Source organism: Aspergillus tubingensis (genome assembly GCF_013340325.1).
Source record: "Aspergillus tubingensis WU-2223L DNA, scaffold_9, whole genome shotgun sequence".
Classification (NCBI taxonomy): Eukaryota; Fungi; Ascomycota; class Eurotiomycetes; order Eurotiales; family Aspergillaceae; genus Aspergillus; species Aspergillus tubingensis.
The window spans coordinates 1,904,464-1,930,037 of NW_023336283.1; the positions used below are offsets into that span (position 1 = coordinate 1,904,464).

General features: G+C 51.6%; 7 protein-coding genes across 7 annotated transcripts; 6 read left to right on the forward strand and 1 right to left on the reverse strand.

Moving 5' to 3' along the window:
* Nucleotides 1–693: 693 nt before the first annotated feature.
* AtWU_08697 (CAP domain-containing protein) lies at nucleotides 694–1,836 on the forward strand (the record flags this gene model as incomplete). The annotated part of the gene is made up of 3 exons (XM_035503805.1): nucleotides 694–1,355; nucleotides 1,414–1,703; nucleotides 1,766–1,836. 3 exons carry the CDS (start codon nucleotides 694–696, stop codon nucleotides 1,834–1,836), a joined length of 1,023 nt encoding a protein of 340 aa, XP_035359698.1.
* Nucleotides 1,837–4,060: 2,224 nt separating this feature from the next.
* On the forward strand, nucleotides 4,061–6,716 carry AtWU_08698 (choline/carnitine O-acyltransferase; the record flags this gene model as incomplete). The annotated part of the gene is made up of 4 exons (XM_035503806.1): nucleotides 4,061–4,442; nucleotides 4,518–4,547; nucleotides 4,601–6,523; nucleotides 6,589–6,716. 4 exons carry the CDS (start codon nucleotides 4,061–4,063, stop codon nucleotides 6,714–6,716), a joined length of 2,463 nt encoding a protein of 820 aa, XP_035359699.1.
* Nucleotides 6,717–10,508: 3,792 nt separating this feature from the next.
* On the forward strand, nucleotides 10,509–15,128 carry AtWU_08699 (putative jumonji family transcription factor; the record flags this gene model as incomplete). Its single annotated transcript, XM_035503807.1, has 5 exons — nucleotides 10,509–10,766; nucleotides 10,828–10,925; nucleotides 10,992–11,914; nucleotides 11,976–13,032; nucleotides 13,157–15,128. 5 exons carry the CDS (start codon nucleotides 10,509–10,511, stop codon nucleotides 15,126–15,128), a joined length of 4,308 nt encoding a protein of 1,435 aa, XP_035359700.1.
* Nucleotides 15,129–17,585: 2,457 nt separating this feature from the next.
* Nucleotides 17,586–19,306, forward strand: AtWU_08700 (putative GABA permease; the record flags this gene model as incomplete). The annotated part of the gene is made up of 3 exons (XM_035503808.1): nucleotides 17,586–17,689; nucleotides 17,770–18,330; nucleotides 18,391–19,306. 3 exons carry the CDS (start codon nucleotides 17,586–17,588, stop codon nucleotides 19,304–19,306), a joined length of 1,581 nt encoding a protein of 526 aa, XP_035359701.1.
* Nucleotides 19,307–19,981: 675 nt separating this feature from the next.
* AtWU_08701 (acyl-CoA-binding domain-containing protein) lies at nucleotides 19,982–21,525 on the forward strand (the record flags this gene model as incomplete). The annotated part of the gene is made up of 4 exons (XM_035503809.1): nucleotides 19,982–19,997; nucleotides 20,109–20,222; nucleotides 20,316–20,388; nucleotides 20,460–21,525. The coding sequence occupies 4 exons, from the start codon at nucleotides 19,982–19,984 to the stop codon at nucleotides 21,523–21,525; spliced, it is 1,269 nt and encodes a 422-aa protein (XP_035359702.1).
* Nucleotides 21,526–22,151: 626 nt separating this feature from the next.
* AtWU_08702 (coiled-coil-helix-coiled-coil-helix domain-containing protein) lies at nucleotides 22,152–22,951 on the reverse strand (the record flags this gene model as incomplete). The annotated part of the gene is made up of 4 exons (XM_035503810.1): nucleotides 22,152–22,250; nucleotides 22,329–22,461; nucleotides 22,553–22,780; nucleotides 22,932–22,951. The coding sequence occupies 4 exons, from the start codon at nucleotides 22,949–22,951 to the stop codon at nucleotides 22,152–22,154; spliced, it is 480 nt and encodes a 159-aa protein (XP_035359703.1).
* Nucleotides 22,952–23,564: 613 nt separating this feature from the next.
* Nucleotides 23,565–25,095, forward strand: AtWU_08703 (putative nucleoporin; the record flags this gene model as incomplete). The annotated part of the gene is made up of 3 exons (XM_035503811.1): nucleotides 23,565–24,225; nucleotides 24,278–24,933; nucleotides 24,985–25,095. The coding sequence occupies 3 exons, from the start codon at nucleotides 23,565–23,567 to the stop codon at nucleotides 25,093–25,095; spliced, it is 1,428 nt and encodes a 475-aa protein (XP_035359704.1).
* Nucleotides 25,096–25,574: the final 479 nt, after the last annotated feature.

The window sequence follows — 25,574 nt, forward strand, 5'->3', positions numbered from 1 at the left end:
AATTGGCTGGTCAAAGGATGCTCGCCTGTCTGCTCACTCGGGACAGGCCCCCATCCATGACCCATCGCGACGTCGAGATCCGTCCAGAACCCACTCGTATATGAAGCTCCCCCCGTCTGAATTAATTTGCGTTTAATTATCAGAGATCGCCGACCCCACCGGGTACACGCCGCCCGCTGGAGTCGCTCTCCTTTCCGTGATTAAGTTGCCGCCCCAACTCCAGCTGCTCGCTCTTTCTGCTCGCTCCAGACTATATTATCACTTCACGCCCACTCGGCTCCTTCACTGTTGCCTTTCGTTCTTTACCGTTGGCCCTTCCCACCGTTCCCTTCCAACCTTCATCTCACCTTTTCGCCTTTATTTTTGGTGCACTTTTTTCCACTCCTTCAAAAAAGTGTTTCCTCTTCCTGAAGGCTGTCATTCTTTTGTCCATACGTGCTGGTTATTCGTACATATACACCCACCAAACCCCCCTTCGGTCTTAACCAACTCAACTACTTCGCAGTCGATCTGCATATATCGCCAGAAAACCCTATCAACTTTTTATCTGTCATACACTGTTTCGTGCCTGTTGATCTCTTGGCCGCATAACTTCCCGGAGAAGTCGATCTCTATCGGACACAGTTGAACTGTAGTAAATCATCCTCTCGACTCTTGGCAAAAGACAATACCAACAACAACCCTCATTCAATCATGCGTTACTCTCTCGCTCTGGGTGCCCTTTGCGCCGCTGGTGCCTTGGCCAACAATGTTGACAAGCGTTCTTATGTGACCGACTGGACCATTGTCACCTTGACCACCACCATCACCGAGTACCCTACTCCCACGGTCTATGAGAACGTTGCCGCTCAAGAGGCCACTGCGGCTGCTTCCTCCTCCAGCGCTGCTGCCGCTGCCGCTGCCGCCGAATCGTCCAGCTCTGCCGCTGCTGCTGCTGCTGCTGCTGCTGCCTCCGCCTCTGCTGAGGCCTCTTCCTCCGCCGCTGCCGCTGCCGCCGCCGCTGCTGAGGCCAGCACTTCGTCTGTTGTCACTCCTGTTGTGGAGACCACCGCCGCTGCGACCACTGCTGCTGCTGTCGCCACTTCCGCTGCTGAGGAGGTTGCTACTTCCTGGACCTCCGCCTGGACTTCGGCTTGGACTTCGTCCTGGTCTTCGACTGTCGCGCCGTCCACCACCCTTGCGACTTCGACCTCGTCCAGCGCTAGCTCAACCGCCACCAGCGCTTACCAGTCCGCGGTCTTGTACAACCACAACGTCCACCGCAGCAACCACTCCGCTAGCTCCGTCGAGTGGTCTTCTGACTTGGAGTCGAGCGCCTACACCCTGGCCGCCAAGTGTGTCTATGAGCACGACACGTAAGTAGATCATGCATTCCAGAAAACCCCTGTCCCTCGCGCTAACATGAATGCGCAGTTCCATCGATGGCGGTGGCTACGGTCAGAACATTGGATATGGTGTTGAGGCTTCCGAGATTGGCGTCATGATCACCAACCTCATGTACAACGACGAGATGGGCTACTACACCGACCTGTACGGCGAGGCCGACCCTGACATGACCTACTTCGACAACTGGGGCCACTTCTCCCAGATTGTCTGGGCTGCCACCACCCACGTTGGTTGCGCTACCGTCACCTGCGACAGCCTGGGTAACGTTGATGCCTCCGAGGCCCTGCCCTTCACGGTCTGCAACTACAGCCCTGCCGGTTAGTATACCCGTATTACTCCTAAGCTTCGATAAGAGATTACTGACAGGCGTGATTTTCAGGAAACTATGAGGGAGAATATGCCACCAACGTCAAGCGCCCTCTCGGCCAAGCTGTTTACGTTGCCTCTTAGATGGCGAGAGATGATTTCGCGTGACTGCCTGGAGACCGTCGCTCTTGCACCATGTCAAGTTATAGTCGGTTTCCCTGCACCTGACGTGTAAAACGGTCAGCGTTGCCATGACGGGCGTTGGGGATATCGATGCGTTGGATTAGAGCTGCCTGTGATGGAAGTAAAACACCTGTCCCTGATCCGTCTGGTGCAAGGGCGATTCTCTGGCCACCGGCCATGTGCGAACATCGAACAATGGAGAATCTGACGATCATCAGTCCTTTTTTGAAATTTAAATCTCATTTCGCCTTCGCACTGTCTATTTGATTTTGATAATAAGCTTGTCTTCGTCCGAGACATGCCTCTGCGCTTGTTTCAGGCCCGGATCGCCAAGACGCTCTGACGGAGGTTCCATCTGGGGAAGATCTACCCTACCGCTTGCCCGAAGAACCGAAACAGGATCCACCCGACCTCGGAGCCCGTGGGCTAGAGCAGGTGCACGGCGTGACTTGCTTTTTTTTTTTTTTTCTGCTTCTCTTCACCTGTGAATATTTATTTGTTGCTTTTTATTTGATTTTCTTTTGGTTTGGGCTCAATGAGAGACAACATGACTCGTTGGCCTTAGACTAGATGATCTTCATTTCTTGTGTGATTATGATTCGGGTATATTGCAAAGCGGGTGTGTGGATATGGGGCGCCCCTGATTTAGAATCGGTACTTGCTTCGGGATGACAAAAGCCAAAATGATGAGACCTTTTTCCATGACACCCGGCCATGATTGTGTGTGGAGAGAAGTGAAGTAGGTCAAGTACTACTATAGTGTAAGTAGGTAGTAAGAATGTCAGCGGGTAGTCCTGTGTTCGTTCATGTCTACTGTTATCTCGATCTATCTCTACTATCTTCTTATCTAGTCAGCGCGGCTGTCCCGCCCCACCCACGTGACTGCAGCCTGTGGTGTCATTTTCTCGCCGTCTGAATAAGCCCAGGTGATTGCCTCTTTTGGGGGGAGGAACCGACTTTGGAGAGAGAATCTGGCAGCTTCTCCTCCCCGCAACCAGACTTTCCAACAGTCTCCCTTCGTCCGAAAACGTCACCAATTGGTCTGCTCTCGTCCAGGATTATCGCCACATGTTCCAATCCTTGTCCTAGTAGTTGCTTCTTGCTTCTAGGCGCTATCGACCAGGATTTCTCTCGTTAGAGCCCTTCCATCTCTCATTAAACTACTGTCTAATGCGGTCACTGCAGTTGACCCGTCTGTACCACCTCACCTAATTTCAGCTGGGTGGTGCTTCGCTATTGGCTGTGCCCTTCCAATCCCGAGTACGTGTCTCTAGTACTACTTAGTCCTCTAGTGCTAGTAGTCTTTCTAGCAGTTGTTCCTACTACCTTCTCTCTCTTTCTGCCTGGGATTCTCGGCTTCACATGATCGACCTCCCCCCCCCCGCAGTTCCCATCTCATCCTCTCTTTGGTACTGCCACAGGAACATCGCTCAGCACCGGATGGGGCTCTCCGCACATTCCTGACATTCTCTTCTCATCTTTCCTCTCCTTGAGGTGTCGATAAGTACTCATATTGATTCTTAAATGCTTAGATAGCTACTAGCTACAGCAGTGCGTTCGTGCACTAGAGCTCTCTCGCCTCCACCTTGTACGGCCCACCGGGCCTATCGCGCATATCTCTTGGCAGACCAGCTGGATATACTTCCCTCTGCCCCTCTAACCAGACATCATCCGTTCCCCCGATATCCCGTCTACCTGCTTGCCTTAGGCGCAGCTGCGGACGGTTAGGCCCGGCGAGCTGGTCCACTGTGGTTCAAGCCTTTCATCTAGGCGTAGCCTGGTCGTTTCCCTAGTGTTGGCAGCTAAGCTGTAAGTGTCCCTTCCTCCGTCTAACTCCCTTTATCCCGAAGGTACCTTTGGGTTCCACCCCACGGCCAGCAGTTGCTCCCCGGGTATCATTGCGAAACGATGAATTGTTTCCCCCTAAGTGGCTTCTACCTATATATGATACCATTTTCGCTGCACTAGTCTTCCATTTGTTTTTCTCGATCTCATGCCCTTCACCCTTCATGATCACATCTTCCTCGTGACGTGAGCCGTGGTCATGAGATAATCCTTCAGCCCCCTAATACTGCCCTGCCAATTTATCATAATATCTATTCACAACATCTTGCCTCCTCGTCAATCCGTCTTTTCCATAGATTCCATCATACGTCTCCAGGACGGGCTGCATTGTGCTGACACCATGTCCTACTCGTCCGTAGCAGTTCGCCACTTCACGGCCCCTAAGTCTCTAGGAAGCGCAATGGATTCTCTTCGTTCGAACTCAACCCCGGAGACCAAGATCAAGCCGTCTTCGGTCCCTACGTCAGTGAATGGAGGAACATCAGAGCCACCAAAGAAGGGCTTGACCTTTGCGAACCAGGATTCGTTACCCAAGTTACCAATTCCAGACCTTGAGCAAACATGCAAGCGATATCTTGAGTCGTTAGCCCCACTACAGACACTCCGAGAGCAGGAGGAAACCAAGGCAGCTGTGCAGGACTTTCTCAAATCAGAAGGCCCTATTCTGCAAGAGAAGCTCAAGACCTATGCCTCGTCAAAAACAAGCTATATCGAACAATTCTGTAAGTCATCAGACACTGAACTTCTCCCCATGCCTTTTTACGTCATCTTAAGCTGACTCATTCTGCTCATTGCAGGGTACGACTCTTATTTGAACTACGACAGCCGTAAGTGACAATGTGCATCAAACGTGGGGACTACTGTACTGACCTGTATGAAGCTGTTGTGCTGAACTTGAACCCATTCTTCCTATTGGAAGATGACCCAACCCCTGCGAGGAACAACCAGGTTACAAGAGCAGCTTCACTCGTTGTCTCTGCCTTGTCATTTGTTCGCGCCGTGAGGCGGGAGGAACTCCCTCCCGACACTGTTCGTGGTACGCCTCTTTGCATGTATCAGTACTCTCGCCTGTTCGGAACAGCGCGTGTCCCGACCGATAATGGATGCGTGATAAGCCAGGATCCCCATGCGAAACATATTGTTGTCTTGTGTCGGGGTCAGATTTACTGGTTCGATGTGCTGGACGACAACAGTGACCTGATCATGAATGAAAAGGATATTGCGGTTAACCTCCAGGTCATCATTGGAGATGCAGAACAGACACCCATTCATGATGCTGCGAAGGGAGCGCTTGGTGTGTTGAGCACAGAGAACCGCAAGGTCTGGTCAGGATTGAGAGATATCCTCACCAAGGATGAAGGATCGAACAACGCAGAATGTCTCAATATCGTGGACACGGCTCTGTTCGTTCTGTGCCTGGACTACACTGAACCACACAACACGTCGGAGCTTTGCGCCAATATGCTCTGCGGAACGAGCGAAGTGGTCCGAGGTGTGCAGGTCGGCACTTGTACCAACCGGTGGTATGACAAACTCCAGATCATTGTGTGTAAGAACGGCAGTGCAGGCATCAACTTCGAACATACTGGCGTAGATGGCCATACGGTACTCCGGTTTGCAAGCGACGTCTATACGGACACCATACTCCGCTTTGCTCGGACGATCAACGGCCAGGCACCGACCCTCTGGGCGACCTCCAGCCCTGATCCTGCGAAACGCGACCCTCGAAGCTTCGGCAATGTCAGCACAACACCCCGCAAGCTCGAATGGGATATGGCGCCTGAGCTAAGCATCGCTCTGCGGTTCGCCGAGTCCCACCTCTCCGATCTCTTGCAGCAACATGAGTTCCAAGTGCTCGACTTCAAAGGATATGGCAAGAACTTCATCACTTCCATGGGATTCTCCCCGGATGCATTTGTTCAGATGGCTTTCCAAGCAGCCTACTACGGGCTCTACGGCCGCATGGAGAACACCTACGAACCTGCCATGACTAAAGTTTTCTTACACGGTCGAACCGAAGCAATTCGGACGGTGACTAACGAATGCGTCGACTTTATCAAGACGTTCTGGGGAGACAACCCAGCGGAGCAAAAGGTGAGCGCGCTCCGAAAAGCGACCGAGAAGCATACCGCCATCACGAAGGACTGTTCGAAGGGTCAGGGACAAGATAGACATCTTTATGCGCTGTACTGCCTGTGGCAACGGTCATTTGATGATGGCGCGTCGTCCGCGAATAACAGCGTCATCAGCAGCTCCAACGGTTACACCAGCCCTGTGGAGACCGCGTCCATTGAATCGCCCAAGTCTTCTACTTCGTTGTCGGAAGATGGACTATCATCCAATGGCTACAGTGTACGTGGGGTGCGCACCATGCCCGCTATCTTTAGCGACGCTGGCTGGGATAAGATCAACACCACCGTGCTGTCGACCTCCAACTGTGGAAATCCATGCCTACGGCACTTTGGCTTCGGGCCCACGTCTGCAGATGGTTTCGGCATTGGCTATATAATCAAGGACGATTCGATCTCGTTCTGCGCCTCGTCTAAGCATCGACAGACTGCGCGTCTTATGTACACGCTGGAATCGTACCTGATGGAGATCCGGAAGCTGCTGCGCACGGTCAACCACCGGCCTGCCAGCCCGCGCACGAGCAGAGCACGCGAGATGGAGATGATTGCGGAGCGGCTCCAGGGCGATCACCGCCGGGGCCGGATCGTCCGGGGGGACCCGGGCCAGCTGCATCGGGGTGCCGAGACACCCACGACGGACAGCGGAGAACTGGAGGACGATGGCATGGGCGGATGTAAGTGCACCTTTGGAAGTGTGTTCCCTTGCGTTTAACGACACAGCTGCTGACCACCGAATCAGATGGGTTCTTCGATGCAGGGATGTTGCTCCACGCGCTCAAGGGGCTGAATGCAGACCGGGAGCGGGGCACCGAAAAGCCCGAGAAACGTCGGTTTGTCGGGAAGAAGTTGCGGCTGAATGATTATTGAAGCTGTCTTGGTGTGGGTGTGAGATGAGCTGGCGTGGTCTACTAAGGCCCATGCACTGTGATTAGTTTCTTATTATCCGTCACTCATTGCTCCTGATTTAGCCATGATGGGTGTTCGGCGTATATACAACGTGATTGATACCAATGCGATAGATGATTTGCAGCGTTGACATTTCCCCACCATCTCTTTTGGATGAGATGCATAAACCTTGGGTGCCATACACCGCATCCACAACCAGATGGCGATGAAACAGCTGTCTGTCCTACTTACAGTACTCCGTACATCCGTTCCGCACGCCGCTAGCCGACGCAGACCACGCCACGCGCGCGCGCCGGTTGAATTTTCATATCCCGGTGCATATGCCTGACTTAGTAGTAGTTACTAACATCCATAATAGACTAACTAACGTGACTACTAAGTCGTCACAACAAAATGCGATTAATTAATCAGCTTGCACGATCTCGATTGTCTCCATCAGAACCGGCCCGGTAACAAACCTTTAATCTCGCTAGGTTGACACTAGAATCATGCCACTTGGGGCAATGAGACACGTAAAATCTACTACTCCGCATTCAGGCCATAACGGGGATCTTTCTTTTTCCCAACGCAATTCGACAAAAGAAGAAAAGAAAGATTTGTATTTGTAGAACAACTAATCAATTTATTTCGTGATCACTATTTGAATGTGATAATGGATGGATGGATTGAAGGGTGCCAACTGACCCTCCCTCTCCCTCCCGATTACGAACAATTTAGCTGGGGAGCCAATCATGAAGGTTGGGTGAATCTGCCAGTGTTGTTAGGTAGTAAGGGTTGGTGGTGGTGGTGGTGGTTGTTCACGCCACCCGCTAAGGTAGTAAGTAAGTAAGTAAGTAGATTTGTGCCCAACGCTGTCTTGCATATTGCATGCTGCATACATACATACTTACATACTTACTATTCACTAGTAGGTGGTGGACTTGCATTGGGTCAGTGGGTTACTGGGGAGGTCTGTGTTTGAGGTTGGAGTAGGTAGCCTATTAGTTTTTGGTGATAAGAGTGTCTAAGGTAGTAAGTAGTATCTCTGCATATGGGTGTTATGGGAAGAGGGAAGAGTGAAGACGTTGGAGTTGGGTCTGTGTACTGCAGTGGTAAATAGTTGTAGGATTTGGGTTGGCGTTGGGGGTATGGACTACTACTAAGTAGTGTGCTACGGAGTACAGCCAAGGTAGCTTGTCGTGCATATGCATGTGTATATATGTACGTGTATGTATGTATGTAGGTATATATGTATGTCGGTCGGAAAGGAAAGATGATTCCTTTTCGTTATGTGACTGGTGTTGCAGTGGCATCAGTGGTGATGATGGTGATGGGATGGTGGTGGTGTATAGTAGATACGAGTGTTGTTGATATTATCATTCCGGTGTTGGGCTACCACTACTACTGCTATTTAGGTTTGAGTTTGGTTATATTGCTTTACGAGGTCAGATATGATCATACTATGTAGTCTATATGTACATGTAGTATTTGATTTAATGTAGGTACATGGTTTATTATTGCATTAAGAAATTAAGAAACAGCTTGTGTGTGTGTTACCTGCCTACTTAGTTAGCTGGTAGATTTCATTCCCACAGTAACATATCCCGTCTATCTTCGTCTATCCTAATTAAACTTCCATAACAAAGACAGACCTCTAGTCTATTTACTCAGTCAGTAATAAATCAAAAAGCCGCCTTTACCACCGGCTAAATAACCATCCAATAATACACTCGGCTGGTGAGATCATACTACCGATCAGACCCCTTCCTGTTAGTAGTCTTAACTAAACCAACTTAAGTTCGACCATTTGATCTTCACTAAAACAGACTGACTATTACTAGTCTAACTACTGCAGTACTAGGCGTAAGTAAGGAAGTAGTAAAAAGTATGCACTATGCAGTTGTTTTTCTGCTTCCAGGGAATTTCTGCCGGGTCCGCCGCTATCCGAATTTCGCCAAAAATGCAAAAATTAGGCCCAGTCATTTTTCGTTTCTGCACAGCCTACAGCGTGCTGATGTCTACCGCGTGGTGTATTCTGCGTCCCACAGTAACTTTTCCCCCCCAAAAACACACACACACACACACACACACACACACACACACACACACACACACCTATTTTTCTTTTTTTCGCCCCCCGGTATGACGCTAACTGTAATGGGCACTGGTTGCTTGTGTCTGATCCCGGCCAGTCATGTGCAGCACGTGATTGTTTCTGGCGGCAACTCTGAGAGTTCTCGCTCGGACATTTCCCAGAAAGCTGTTTGAAGTATTACACATAGAAGAAAGAAACTACTACTACTACGATACGACGAGTAAGGCTACTACTAGATAACTCATCTCTCCCATAGTCTATTGACGGGGAGAGAAAGCTCATTCTTTTTTATTTTTTTTTTCTTTTACTTTCACTTTTTCTCGGGCATATCTTGTATAAAGTGAGTATCTTAAATTCCCTCATACTATTATCTCTGTACTTGGTTTGTTTCATGTCTTGTCTGCCTGTCTGCCTGCATTTCCCGACACCGGAGACGTGCTGAGATCTGCTCGCGGCCGGAACCAAAACCAAATTACGTGCCTTGACTCGACTGAGTATCGCGCCGCGGAGTTGGTGCCTTAAGCAGTTTGATTTTCAGGCGCTCAGGCTGCAGGTCGGTTGGTTGCTGCTGTTACTTGTTGTTACTTGCTGGTTACTTCTGCTGTTACTGCTCTTGTTACTGCTTTTTTTCTTTTGACTGCTACTAGACTGGTTCAGTCTAGTCAGTGCAGACGACAGCAGTAATCATCATCATCATCATCATCATCATTAAATCTCCCATCACTATCTACCAATCTGTTGCATTTCCACACCCTCATTTCTCTTTTTCCCTTCTTATTTCCCAAGAAAGTCAGTCAGGCCATCGTCGCTCTGGCCCGGATCCACAGCTTGGACCGTCCGACGTGACGCTGGATTGCTGGGATTGGCTCTTCCGCCTTCCCTTTTCCTCTTCTGCTATTTCCCCCTGCCTTCTTCTTGCTTCCTGCTTTTGCTGCTAGCGTCCAAAGTTCCCCATCGGCCCTGCACTCGTTGGCGAACGAACTTCCTTTTTGCTGCTTGGTCCTGCACCACACGGCAAATCTTCTCGCTCCGTTGCCCTCAAACCGGAGGAGGGGCTTGCTTGACCTGACTTGCGCTTTCTCTACCAATGCTGTGTGGTGATACTGCGCTGCTGATACCGGTCTCATCATCCACTTGCTAATTTTACTTCCACCCACCCGTTCCACCCGGTCCCTATCTTTATCGCTTTCCCTGCTGGTGTTTTTCTGCTGCTGCTGCTGCTTCGCATGATCCCTATACCCAGCAATTCGTCTCTGGGAGCTCGGATCATCCAGCCTTGCAGTCCACCAACCCTTTCTTCCTTCGTCATCACTACTACTACCACCACTACCACTACTACTACTGCTACCACCACTGCTACTACTACTACTACCTCTCTTATCTTGTACCCCCAATACCCAGTTCCGTTTCGCCAGCCTTAATAATCCTTCCTTTTTTATTCTATTCTATTTCCTTTCTCTCCTTTACCTCGTCGGAATTCAAACTGCGACAAGAATTACCAAAAAGGTTCCTGCGCCATATTGACCGATCTACAGCACAAGTCCTTTCCGAACTCTTAACGTCCTCTCCCCCGACCGCTGGGATTCCCTCTCCTGCCGTCGATCAGCGGTCGCATATTCCGACGACGGCATCCTTATCGACTTCCGACCAATTTCACCCTTCGTTCTTCCCATCTTGAGATGATGGCGGCAGCGCTTGATCAACCCCCTTTCGACCCGATCGCCGGCGCTCCGGCGACCGATGCAGCCTCGATCACTCCTCCCCAGAGCGTGAACGGCAAGAAAGAGGTTCCCGATGGAGTTCCGTCAGAGCTCTCCGATCTCGAGCTCGATCCCAATGTCAACGGCGCCCAGGAGATACCATCGGTAGAGGCGGACGATGAGGAGATTGAGCCGGACCATTACTATGGCGGCGGCAAGATTCCGGTGTTCAAGCCGGTGAGTCCTCCACCATATTACCCATCCTGGCCAAGGTTTGGGCTAATGGGCATCTCAATAGACTATGGATCAGTTCCGCGACTTCCAATCGTTCATCAACAAGGTCGAGGAGTATGGCATGCGCTCCGGAATCATCAAAGTTATTCCTCCTAAAGAATGGTATGGCTCGGCGCTTGTGCGGACAACCACTCATGGCAGGACGCTAACCGATGTGACCAACTTTAGGACTGATTCCCTACCGCCCCTTGATGAAGCCGTTAAGAAGATCCGTGTGAAGAACCCGATCATGCAGGAATTCCATGGCTCGCACGGAACATACACACAAGCGAACATCGAGAGACAGCGATCATACAATCTACCCCAGTGGAAAGCATTGTGTGAGGAAAGCAGTCACCAGCCACCGGCGCGAAGAGGTGAACGGCGCCGGAATCAGGACCGAGTGACCCGGGCTCCTTCTGCTCCCAAAACCCAGAACGCTCGATCGGACTCTCAGAAACGTCGTGCAGGTCCTGGTCGCCCGCCGAAACGGGCTAACCAGGTGAAGGTCAAGGAAGAACCGCCAGCCGATGAGGGCCTGGATAAGATCAAGCCAGAAGGCCCGCCAACACCCGTGTCTCCCGAATCGAACCCCGTCGAGGCGAAAAACGAGGAACTGAGCGACGGCGAATCCTTGCCCGGCCCGAAGCCCAAAGGACGACAACCCAAGTCTGTCACATCTCGCAGAAAGCACAACAAGGGCGATGCGATCGATTATGTGGACGAAGAAGCCTTCCAAGACTTTGATTACCGCATCGATGATAGCCAGGATTACACCTATGAAAGATGCGAGGAGCTGGAGACCAACTACTGGAAATCTTTGATGTTCAACAATCCCATGTACGGTGCCGATATGCCGGGATCTCTCTTCGATGATAACATTACGACTTCATGGAATGTCGCCCGATTACCCAATCTGCTGGATGTCTTGGGACAGAAGGTGCCTGGTGTTAACACGGCGTACCTTTATCTCGGAATGTGGAAAGCTACTTTCGCATGGCACCTGGAGGATGTGGATCTCTACAGTATCAACTATATCCACTTCGGTGCTCCCAAGCAGTGGTACAGCATCTCTCAAGAAGATGCTCCTCGCTTTGAACAAGCCATGAAGAGTAAGACTGGATCCCGAAGTCAGATGTTGGGTAGGCCGCGACGCTAATGTTGACTTGATAGGTATCTGGCAAAGTGACGCCAAGAATTGCGACCAATTCCTCCGCCACAAGACATATCTTGTTTCGCCGAATCTGCTCAAGTCCCAGTACGGCATCACAGTGAACAAGTTAGTGCACTACGAGGGCGAGTTCGTCATCACCTACCCTTACGGATATCATTCCGGTTACAATTTGGGGTACAACTGCGCCGAGTCGGTCAACTTCGCAACGGAGAAGTGGCTGGATTACGGCCGAGTGGCCAAGAAGTGCAACTGTGAGGCCGATAGTGTCTGGATCGATGTTGACGAGATCGAACGGAAGCTTCGGGGCGAAGCTACTCCGGAGTATTTCGGCGAATACGAAAGTGATCTCGACGAGATTGAAGGTGCGTCGGATCTCTTGACGCCTCCCCGCAGTGTTCCAGAAAAGACATCTACGCGTGGGCGGAAGCGCAAGAATGATGGTGAAACCACCAAGGCGAAACGCATGCGGGTTGCCATGGATGTTCCCAGAAAAATACCATGTGTCTTGTGTCCCAACAATCTGGATTATGAGGACCTGTTGCCGACCGAAGATGGCAAGTCCCATGCCCACCGCCGCTGTGCCTTGTACACGGAAGAGACCTCCATCCTCCGCGATGAGTCTGGCAAGGAGGTGGTGTGTGACGTGGATAAGATCCCCAAGGCCCGCATGGGTCTCAAGTGTCTCTTCTGTCGTGAAGTGCGCGGGGCATGCTTCCAGTGCAACTTTGGCAAGTGTACACGGTCATACCACGCCACCTGTGCACTTTTGGCGGGTGTGCAAGTGGAGCAGGGTCAGATCGCCGTGATTGCGGACGATGGGAACCAGTACTCGATCCCCAGCGTGGACCTCAAGTGCAAGTACCATCGCCAGAAGAAGCCGTCCTGGATGGCTAGCGGCGAATCCCCCGACTATGACCGCAAGCTCATCCAGACGGCACGGGGCTTGGTGGCTGGGGATGTGGTGCAGTTCCAGGCGGACAAGGAAATTAACGGTGCGATTGTGCTTCAGAACCGACCGGAGGAACGCACGTTACTGGTCAAGGTGCTGCCACGAGGGTAAGTTTTCTTTGGTGCCCCACGAAGAGGCTGCATGAAGAGCCCCGCGGGCCTCCATCATTTGTTTGGAGATTACCCGATCGGGCAAGGATGATATCGCAGGGGCTAACCGTTCGATGTGCAGGGACGTAATTGAGTTACCGTACCGGTGGATGCTGGTTGTTCGCAGGAGCAACTTCTCACCGCTGGCTCCAGGTACCAGGCCATTACCAGCCCACTTGGCCCGCAAACCCGAGGCGCGGAAGGAGTTGGAATCGGCAGTGCCGGTGGCAGGGAATCCATTTGGCGATGGGCGATCTCCGTATCAGTGGGCCGAGTTCGAGACGGTGGACAGCACTAATCACCCTAACCACCAGTCCGCCCCACCATCCACGCAGGTCGACCTCAGCAAGAGCGAACAGATCTGGTATTACCTGGGCGAATCCTCCACCGAGTGTAGGGCACAGTATACGCACAGCCCTAGCGTGCCTATCCACAACCCGCGCGCGAATTTCCTGGACAGCGTCAAGTCGCTCGGCGCCGTGATGGCCCGACTCCCCTCCTCCTACCCCCACCATCTCGCTCCGCCTCATCATTATGCTGGTGCTGGTGTTGGTGCCCCTCACCCTCATCTCCTGTCTCCCTTGACCGCCTCTGCTGCTGCTGCCGCCGTTTCTGCTGCTGCCGCCACTACTGCTGCTGCCACGACCACCACGACCACCACCTCCGCCGCCGCCGCTGCTGCTGCTGCCGCATCCCGCCGCCCTTCCCTGTTGCAGCACGCTCCTCTTGCCCCTCCTCGTCCTGCGCCTCCCACTGCCTCCTCCCCTGCTGCGATGCCGTCTGCTTACCGATCCTTGCCAACTCAATCAGCCCGCCATGCTCCGTATCCCCAGGTCACCAAATCTCACCATCATCAATCCCTTTCCCGTCCGCAGCAACTTCATAATCACCTTCACCATCAACAGCAGCAGCAGCAGACCCCCAATAACCTCCCCGCCAATAATTTCGCCAATGTCAGAGAGCTCATTGCCCGTCGTCGCTTGGCCCAGATCACCGACCATGCCAATGTCTTCGCCGGGTATACCATTGTCAGCCCGGAGTTGGTCGTAGAGACCCTCCTGGGCCCAATGGGCTCGGTACCACCGCCGACCGGGTTGGAGAAATTGGAACTGGCCATGGCTCAGCAGCGAGTGCAGCCTCGGGCACCGGATGGAACACTGTTGCCGCTGCAACCCCTCAACATGCGGTCCGAGGAGGTGACACGGTTGTTACAAATGCTCCGCTTCTCGCTGGTGAGTCATCGGGATCGGCTGGACGTGCTGCAGAAAAAGGAGTCGGAAAACATCAAGCAAGAGGCCGCCAATGGAGGTAGCCTGGCCGCCACTAAGTTGCCTCGCAAGTATGCCTACCTTGAGCAGCAACGGGAGCAGGTTCCGACCGTCTACCAGTCCCCATACGACATGCCCTCCGGGTTTACGGAGTATGCTCAGAAGACCTTTGGCCTGACTCCCTGCCAACCCGAACTGCCCAAGCCCTCTTTGGCAAACGACTACTTTGCCAGCCTCTCCCCAGAGGACCAGGAAAAGATTCTGAAGACGTGTGGCAGTTTCGTTCAGCGAGCCATCGAACGGTCGGCTAGTCACAGCCGCCAAAGCTCCGCCTCCAACCTCCGGCTAGCGTCAGCGCTGGCACAGCAGACCGAGAACCCGACCATCGACATCACCACCGTCGAGGACATGCCATTCCCCAACCTTGATTTCCCGCTGCATGCCGATTCTCCATGCTCGAGTTTCAGTCGGTCGCATCTGCGGTTCCAGTCACCCAATGACTTTACCAACCACGGGACCGAGACCCACCACGACCACCATGACCTCTTCGGGGACCAACAAGCTAACACAAGGTTCTGGCAGCATGGGCCTTGGGCAGCGGGTGATGGTAACACCCCCAACGAAGAGACCCGGCCGTTTTTTGGACCCCATGAACGGCTGAAGCATGACTATGCTTCGTCAGATATCTCTCTGGGCCGTGGTGGTCCGGGTTCTCTGCACTCCGTCGACATGGCCGGCTTTGGCCTGGATGGAACGGACGACATCTGCAACGTTCTGAGCCCATGATGCTGGGGGCTGTGCGTGCGTGACCTCATTGTATTTGGCGTGCTATTATCACTGCATCAACATGTAACGACTTATCTGGATTGACGACTGCATGACTGGGCGTTTGCGAATTGTTTTGCTTGTTTTCTCTTTCCCATTTCTGTGCTTTTGAACGGTTCTTTTTCGTGATCACTTGGGCGATGATCATTGACGACGGAGTTGAAGCTAGCTGGCTGGTTGCGACTCAACTTGAGGCCTTGTCTACTGGAGGCCATGCATGATCTTGTTTTCATTGTCTGCGAGGGAGTTGATTGAAGTGGTGAAGGCGAAGGAGTCCAGTATACAGAATCAAGGAGAGCGACCGGCTGGCCCCCCTCAAAAAGTGGCGGTGGGCAAGTCGGCCAGGTGGCCATCCGCCATACCCAACCCAACGCCAGGCGTTTTTGATGCCCGGGCTGGCCCACCCACCGCCGTTCCCGCGATCATTTGTTTCCCCCGTCGATATCCATCCCTCTTCCCTGCTTTCATTGCCCCTATCTTCCCTCCCATCTACCGTTCCCCTTGTCACCTTTCCTCCTTTGCCTGCCTGGACCCTCTCCCTACCTTACATCTGTCTGTTGGAGAGATATTGGGGCCTACTTTCGCCCCTCTACTTCTGGTCCGCACGTACACTAGACATGTCACACACACAAAAAAAGAAAATCACAAAAGACAAACACAAAACCTCCATTTCGATATCAATGGATTTTTCTCCTGCGAAGATGATGGACTTGTCTCTGTTATAGTGAATCCATTTTCCCCCTGTTTGATACCCCCCACCTACATGCCCTTCCCCTGTGTTTTCCTATTCGTTCGGATCTTACCCTCTCGGTCGACCTGATGTGTTTGTTATCCCCTCCCCCTCATGCCCGCTTTCTCCCCCGCATTTTCTCTATCTTTATTCCGTGGCGCTCATCCTTTGCCTGATGCCCTGTTTGAGCACTGGAGTCCGACATGAGGCTCGAGTGTTGCTGGTGAGGGGTGGCAATGGATGTGGCAGCCGTCACTTACTTAGTAGTAGTGAGTGACAAGACACCAGCCGTGATGTACGTTGGAAATGGATAGTTGTGAAACTCCGAAATAGCTAGAAATCATACTATTATTTGACCTGAGGGAGAGTGCCATGCTATATTGTAGTTCTATGAAAATATATATATATATCCTACCATAGCAGATATACCCTAGAATTTCATACTACTAGTAGTACTATTTAAATCAATGTAGTCAATTTAGGCAGTAGTAATCCCTCGTAGACAGACCCAGATCTGGCACCCACCCTGTTACCCCACGAACCAGGCAATTCAGCACCATGGTTCGCAAAAGTGAGGAGCGAGCGGATGTGATGGAGACTTCTTCCCTTACCCCCCGCCTCCCCACCCACACACACAGGAGAAGGAAACTGAAGGAGAGGGGAGAACCGCGCGGAGGCCATGACCCAGTCAGTCCAACTTATCCGGCGGGATTTCCCTTTCCGAGGCATCAGTGCTTACAAAATAAGTTAAGCTACTTAGCTTTGTTTCGCCTCTCGTGTTTGCAAGTGTCACGAGCCCTAGCTTATGATGTACACGACACTGCAGAAAAGGATGTAGTGGTTCCGAACGTGCAGATGCGGGGAGAATATGCATGGATGCATTAAAGAACCCAGTCAGGGGGGGATTAGACCTGCATTGGGCAGTACATTGTTGGTGATGGTGATGATGTAGTTATATGGGTGGTAAGTAGTCATGATTGATATCTTCATTTGATGAAGATTTCCCTAAGGTATATACAAATCTGATAAGAAGTATAAAAGATAGGATCAAGTCATCACCTTGTTAACTATCTAACAGGGAGAATGAGGGTTGTTAATCATGGCTTATCAGCGCGGTCTCGGACCGCCGACCACTAGCCCGACACCGGAGGAGTTTTAGTCGGGGAGCTTATCGCGGGGAGGAGGATTCTCATTGGCAAGTTGGCAATTTGATGGAGACAGACAGTCTTTCACTTGTTGTCGTTGTCGTCGTTGTCTCTTGTGGTGTGGATATTCCTGGTGGATTATTATGGAATTGACAGAGTTAAATCAGTGTAAGTGCGGGGGATGATGTAGCAGCAGCAGCAGCAGTTGAGTTCAGGAACTGGAAGCTAAACTAAAGTTGCCCTTTGCTGTTCTTCCTCTTCTTCTCTCTTGTTCCTTCTTATTCCCCTCATTTATCCTGCTCGTGTTTCCCTCTCTCTCCCTTTCTCCTTTTCCCTGTTTTTATTTTCTTCACTCTACTCCCATCCCTTACTTTTTGGGATCTGGATTTACTTTTAATGACGATATGTCTGTCTTAAATTAAGAGACTTGAATTCCTGAGAGATAATTCTAGTGGAAACACAATTACTTGCTTCTTTTTTTCTTCTGTTCATAAAGAAAAGACACACGACTTCTTGATTCATTAACTGAATTGACTGCCCATCATGCGACAACCTTCCATGGACGCCAACGCCGATGAGGCGTTGGCTAGAATGGGCTACAAGAGTGAATTGCCTCGCAATTTGAGTATGATGAGTATTCTCGGCCTGTATGTGTTCCATTCCAGCATTTATATATATGTACTAGTAGGGAAAGGGGACATCACTCACCAAATCAATGTATCAACAGCTCCTTCGCCATCATGGCCGCCCCTTTCGGTCTCAGCACCACCCTCTACATCACCCTCACCGACGGCCAATCCGTCAGCGTCATCTGGGGCTGGGTCGTCGTCACCCTCATCTCCATCGCCATTGCCGCCTCGCTGGCCGAGATCTGCGCCGTCTACCCCACCGCCGGCGGAGTCTACTACTGGAGTGCCATGCTCTCCACGCGCAAATGGGCCCCCGCCATGTCCTTCATCGATGGCTGGCTCACCCTCGTGGGCAATTGGACCGTCACACTCAGTATCACCTTCTCGGGAGGGCAGTTGATTCTCAGTGCCATCTCACTCTGGAATGAGGACTTTGTCGCCAACACCTGGCAGACTATTCTCATGTTTTGGGCGGTGATTGGGTGCTGTGCGTTGGTGAATATCTTCTTTTCCAAGTGGTTGGATTTGATCAATAAAGTGTGCATTTATTGGACGGCCGGGAGTGTCGTGATTATTCTCATTACGCTTTTGACCATGGCGGATGAGAGACGCGATGCTGAGTTTGTTTTTGCGCATTATGATGCTTCGCAGAGTGGATGGTATGTTTGCCCCTTCTCAATCTCCAGGGTTGGTTTATGGACCCGTGCTGATGATGTTAGGCCTGCTGGTTGGGCGTTCTTTGTTGGTCTGCTGCAGGCAGCATACACACTTACTGGATACGGCATGGTGGCTGCCATGTGTGAGGAGGTGCAGAACCCGCATCGGGAGGTCCCCAAGGCCATTGTGCTATCGGTGGTGGCGGCCGGTATCACAGGTCTGGTCTATCTGATCCCTATCATGTTTGTTCTGCCCCCGGTGCAGACTCTTTTGGCTGTGGCCAGCGGCCAGCCTATCGGACTCATCTTTAAGACAGCCACCGGCTCCGCTGGCGGAGGCTTCGGGCTGCTGTTTCTGGTGCTGGGCATCCTGGTGTTTGCGGGAATTGGCGCATTGACGGCTGCCAGTCGATGCACGTATGCCTTTGCTCGTGACGGAGCCATCCCCGGCTTCCGACTTTGGAGGAAAGTGAACAAGAAGTTAGATGTGCCAGTGTGGGCCATCATCCTCTCCACCGTTGTCGATTGCCTGTTAGGGCTGATCTACTTTGGGTCCTCCGCGGCCTTCAACTCGTTTACGGGTGTGGCCACCATTTGCTTGTCAATCTCGTATGGCCTTCCCATTTTCATTTGCGTGCTTCGGGGGCGTGAAGCCGTCAAGGAATCCAGCTTCTCGCTGGGACGATTTGGATACGCGATCAACATCGTATCCATCTGCTGGATTTGCCTGGCTGTGGTGCTCTTCTGCATGCCCACCTCGTTGCCGGTGGATGCGAGTAGCATGAACTACGCGAGTGTGGTGTTTGCCGGCTTTGCGGCGATCAGTATCTTATGGTATGTGGTGTACGCGCGCAAGCATTTCACAGGGCCACCAATCGCGGACGAGGATATGCCTGGTGTGATGACGGGGAAACCCATCGATACGGAGAATACTTATGCGGCGCATGAGAAGGAGGGGGAAGTAATGAAAGCCTATTAGCGATTTGTTTGTATATAATTAGGTTCGAAGCTATAATGAATATACTTATACAATAACGTCTACAAAAAAAGGAAGCTATCTTTTATGATAGTATTGTCCGTAAAGGAGTCACTTTAAAATAAGTAAAAAGCATGAATGCAATGGCGCGAGGTAGGGTGCATCTAATAGATCGATAGATAGCCGATCAATCACAAGTCGGGCTGGCTGAGCAGCCAGAGGGACTAAACTCCGACAACCGCGGTTCAATCGCTCCCCATCATCCATCAAGCAATCAACCACAACCACCACACCACCGATCTCTCAGCTCGCAGCCTCACACACTCCCTCCCTCCCCCAAAACAATCCCCACGCGACCAACCAGCTCTACACGCGTGCTGAACCCTACCACATCCAATTCCAATTATTTCTCCCCCCGAATCAACTATCACCAGTCCTGCGCGCGCACTCTCTCTTCCTCTCCCTTGGCCGAAATCCGGGGAAGCTCCGACTCCAACACACTCAACACACACACTGTCGCTCTTGCTCGCACCGATAAGCAATACACCACAACGCAACTACTCTCCAATACAGAGACACAACACAGCAATACACTGATGCGGACCCATCATCGCGCGCACTCCCGTCCCCGTCTGCTCTCATGTTGCTGAAGCCGTCCGACGTCTTGTTCCTCGCACCATGTCGGATTCAGTGGGTGCGTTGATTCCCCCGACCTTTACCTACTTTACATACTATACTGGATAGCATTAGTTGGAGGGATGAATATAATCTGGAGGGTGATAATGTGCTGATTGATGACGTTCAGATCGTGTCTTCGTCCATGCCCTTAACACGGTGAAACGCATTCCCCGCACGGGGACCGCTAGACCGCCGGCGTCGGAGAGATTGAAGCTTTATGGCTTGTATAAACAGAGCATGGGTATTTCTTCCCTCCCTTTTGATTTATTTTTATTGGGGATTGATGATACTGTAATGGGATATGCTGACGAGGAATTTCATTGAAAATATGTAGAAGGCGATGTCGAAGGCGTCATGGATCGACCGGTCGGGAATACCGCGGATGTGTTTATGGAGTGTGAGAAATGGTATACTTCCCCATACTTCTCTTCTATATGCTATCAATGTCAGTATGCTAATGATAATAATGATAATGTAGGGACGCATGGCACGCCCAACGAGGCCTCTCCCGAACAGAAGCCAAACGACGCTACATCTCCACCCTCATCGAAACCATGCACAACTACGCTTCCCAAACAGCCGAGGCAAGGGAACTCGTCGCAGAATTGGAATTCGTCTGGGATCAGATCAAATCCAACCCGTCTTCGTCGTCTATGTCGTCGTCTCAGGGCCTCGGTAGTCCGGTGGCTTCGGCGGCAGCGGTGTCCATACGGGATCATGCACGGATTCAGCAGCATCAGCAGCAGCAGTTCCAGCAGTCTAGTAATAGACTGACTCGTCCGGAGTATGAGCAGTTACTTGCTACCACGGCTAGAGGGAGAGGGAGTGAGAGATTACGGGTGTTGAGTCCGGTTAGTCAGGCGGAGTCGGGGTTTCGACGACAGATGGAGGAGGATGAACCACCTGAAGAAGAAGAAGAGGAGGAGGAGGAAGAGGAGGAAGTGTACGCGGAAGCGCAAGATAATCTGTTCGAGAATGAAGACGACAACGACGAAGAAGAAGAACATATGGAGGAAGAAGACTACAACAACAACACTCACGACCGTCACGAATCGCATGACTACCATCAACAACAACAAGGGTACAACTTCCCCTCCCATCAGGAGGAAGACTACGATCACGATACTACCCTAAGTCGAAGACGACGTCGACCACCACCAACACCCTTGGACGACTCCAAACGCTGGCGTCGCACCGTCGAGCAGGCCTTGACGACCATGACCGCCGAGATCGCCGCCGTGCGAGAGCAATTGGAAGCGCGAGCACTAGCTCATCGTCGACGAACAGGCCTGTGGGCCTGGCTAAAGTGGTTGGTTTGGGTCGCCGCACGGCAGATCATGGTTGATTTGGCGTTGCTCGGTATGCTTCTGATCTGGATGAGACTGCGAGGAGATCGCAGGTTAGAGGAGAAGTTGAAGGTGGGTTGGGCGGAGGTGAAGACCAGGTTGGTGTTCTTGATGCTATTTAGGAGGGTTAGGAGGGTGGTGTCCGCGTCTCCTACGTCTTCATCATCATCTTCTTCGTCTGGTGATAAGGCCCCGTGAGGTTCTTTATGCACCGATTTCATTACCATTATTTATTACTTTCTTTTGTCCTTTCTGGTACATATACATATATACCTTTTTCTTCTCTTCTCTTTCTTATCTTTACTTCTACTTATTATACCTATACCTATACCTCTTTCTTTTATTATTTATTTCTTTTGTTATTGTGTCAGGTTGATCATTAGAGGTTGTCTGTCTACTTCTCTACTTCTCTTTGAGGTGTTATACTTCATTGCAGTGGTTAGCTGTCTGCATATTTCTGCGGTGTTCTGGTTGTACACTTTTGTATTCTAGGTGATTTACAGTCTATAGATCTGGAGCCTGGATTATAGTGTATGCATCATTATCATCATTTGATACCATTCATACTATCTATACTTACCACTAGTAGTCTATGAATAACCACCAAGATCTACCAACATATGATACTAATGATGACTCGGAACCAATGACATTCCTGATGCTAATATATACACAAACAGACGTCAACCAGAGAGACGGGAAGAGAAAAACAAAAGGAAAACACCGGAATACAAAAGACAACGTTAAGTTAGTAGTAGTGGTTCAGTTAAGAAAAACACACAATGATATATGCTCCCCTCAAAATATTTCATTTTGTATTTCTTTTAATATTGCCGACCAGGCCAGTCGGAGTAGATCTGCTTGGGGCGCAAGTGCACGGGGACGACGTTCTCGGGGGTTCCGGGGATTTCCTTCTTCAGGCCCTATACATTTTAATTAGTATTGTTTTGTAGGACACAGCCCAGGAAGAATAGGAATGTGTATAAAGAAGGTATACGCACCAGCTTCTCAAAAACACAGCTGTTCAGCTTCATCTCCTGCGCACGGCACTCCCAGAGCTTGTGGTTGTTGTTCTCGAGACACTCCCAGTGAGCGGTGAACGACTTCAGGCAGTGGGTGTTGATGTCCTTGATTCTGCAGATCCATTGAATCAGTATTCATTCTCCGGTAAGTTCATCCCTCAATGGCCCTCTGAAAGCCAATTGAACAGAGCATGGGAACATACACGCTAGCCGCACAGCGCGTCACCTTTCTACCCTCCTTCAGACAGTCCAGCTCTCCGCGCCCGTTCGACTCGTCCTTGCACTTCATGAAATCGTCGTTGTAGGGCTTGCAGCGGTCTCCGATAAAGTACGCCGCGCTGTACAGCGGCGCCGACGTAGCACCGATCTCCTCCACCTTGGGGATGTGATCGGGCATGGGGGTCGTGTCGACCAGCACCTGCTGGTTAAACCTGAGGTAGACATTTCCGTTAGAAAGAGCTGGTCATTGTTCAATTGCGTTGCGTATATGTATGTATGTATGTGTCGTATTATATGTCGTGGTGTACTCAAGGGTAACCCGTGGAAGTGGCCGGTTGGGGAATTGGCAGGATTTCAACGTACTGGGGCTCTCTGGACGCCATGGTGACCGCTGGGCGTAGGACTCAATGGACCGGATCTGGGGGGAAAAGTCGAGGAGAGGGGGATCGAATTGATGGAGATGGTTCGCCGGGTCCGAGTGGAAGGTGAAGCTGCGAGTTTGGAAGGAGTGGTTTTTGCTTGTTGCTGATTGGTTGGGATGGCTGGGTTAGGTAATCTGCTTGTCGCCGGAATTATCAGGCATTAATAGGTAGCTGGCTGTTACTTGCCTCAGGCATAAGGGAGCTCCACACGTGACCGTAACCGTGCGAAAAACAAAGCTTCCCGATGGACTCACGCCAGCATTGCCCGGCTGTTGTTGATGCCGCGCACTGCGCTTCTATTTCTGCTGCTTGTCTGTGGGTATCCCCTTTATTCCCTTATTGAATTTGGTTGTGTGTTGTGGACTAGTCGCAGTATCGCACCTGCTTATTCTTACATTGTTGACAATTAATAGAAAATCGGTATTTACCGACTTCGGTTCAATTGAGTGTTATTGCGCCTTCGTTGCGGAGTGACCGACCTTATTTATTGCAATTGTTCCTTCCATTACCGTGTTGTACTTAATATCGCCTTTCATCTTCCTCGCCATTCAACCTAAGCACAACGCAACTCGCAATGTCTCTATTCGGTCAAGCTGCGGCCCCGTCCACGGGCGGCGGCCTCTTTGGACAAGCCAACAACACCGCAAATAAGCCCAGTCCCTTCGGCGGAGGTGGTGGTCTCTTCGGAAATACCTCGACGACAAACACTGCGCAGCAGAACACCACGGGCGGATTGTTTGGAGGTGCGACGCAGACTCAGCAACCGTCGGGAGGAGGTCTCTTCGGCGGCGCCACAAACACGCAGACTCAGCAGCCATCCGGCGGACTGTTCGGCCAAACCGCGACCCAGCAGAAGCCAGCCGGTGGTGGTCTTTTTGGAGGTCTGGGGCAGACGCAACAGCCCCAGCAGCAACAACAGCAGACTACTGGAGGGAGCTTGTTCGGGCAGAAACCCCTTGGAGGAGGTGGAGGAGGATTGTTCGGTCAGCAACAGCAGTCGCAGGCGCCGCAGCAGCAGGGTGGTGGTCTGTTTGGTGGGTTGGGTCAGACGCAGCAGCCTCAACAACAGCAGCAACAACCGAGTCTGTTTGGTGGTTCTCTACTAGGAGGACAGCAGCAGCAACAGCAACCGGCGCAGCAACAGCAGCAGCCCCAATTGGGCCAGACTCAGATGGGTCAGTCGACGGCACAGCTCGGTTCGAGTCTGTGGGAGCCGGGCCGTGCAGTTACCGGAGGTATGTTGAAGATGATCCCAATGCTATATGTTAGACGTACTAATGGTTGCAGTCCACCGCACCGTACCGATGCAGATTCAGATCGTAAAGGACAAGTGGGATGCGTCCAGCCGTTCCTCCCCCTTCCGCGCGTACTTGTATAACAATGTCGGTGAAGAAATGGCGCCTTTCTACCAGCCGGGTCCGGAGGACGATGACACAAAATGGGAGGATGCGCTGCGGAAGCGGCCCGATTCGGGATATGTTCCTGTGCTTGTCAAGGGCTTTTTCGAGCTGGGCAAGCGCGCGCAGCGCCAGAAGGATTTCCTTACCATGATGCAGACGCGACTCCACGAGATCAACAACTGCCTGTCGGATCTGCTGTCTCGGCACGACCTGAAGATTTCGGTCAAGATTGCCGACTGCCGCCGGAAACATCTCGTCCTCAGCAAGCGGTGTTTGGCGCTTGCGGCCAAGACACAGGTGCTGCGGAATCGCGGTTACGCCATGGATGACGCGGAGGAGGAGCTGAAGAAGAAGCTCAGCCAGCTGGAGCGGTCGGTCTTTGACCCGTCACTGAACGGACGGGCGGAGGAGATCTGGGCGCGCATGCTGGCGATCCGGGAGCACTCGCGACGTCTACAGCAGGAGATGGAGCGGGCCGGACCCAGCGCGGCGGCGCAGGCGGACGACGAGCTGGACGAGCAGACGATGAAGACGGCCAAGAAGGTATGTTACTTACCTCCAGTCATGGTTACTACATATGCTAATGATGTCTAGATATTGGATGACTACCACACGCAAATCCAACACTTGCAGAAGGAGCTCGAAGCAGTGAGAAAGGACTTTGAGGAGGCACAGAAGCTTCCCGGGGGAGCCGTGAACCACTGATGCTGTTGATGCTTGATTGCGATTCCATCATATCATGAATTGAGGGACTGTCTGGTTGTTTGGCTTGTGCTGTTTGGAGCATGGAGTTTATAGGAGCTGGTATCCGCACGTCTTGCACACGAGACGTGGTTTAATAGAGCATAAAAAGTAACCGTGACAGCTGGTCATTTGAGATTCATATTCATTTCTGCAACTCGAGATGTACAATATAATACATTATGCGATGCCCTTCCTTCCTATCCCTTGTATGCATTGTGTGTTGTAAAGTGGAAAACAAAAGTAGTCGACACGCGATTACAGGAACTTCTTAACGAAGTCGATGGCGAAGGGAGCTGTTCGTTTGTTAGTTTGTAGAACAGGTTTCCGGGGCATGCGAAGAACTCACAAAGGTAAAGCAGGATACCACCGGAGACAGCCATGCGGATGGTCTGGTTAGCCTGGACCTCACCGGCCTAGAAAGGAAGAGAAATAGAATGTCA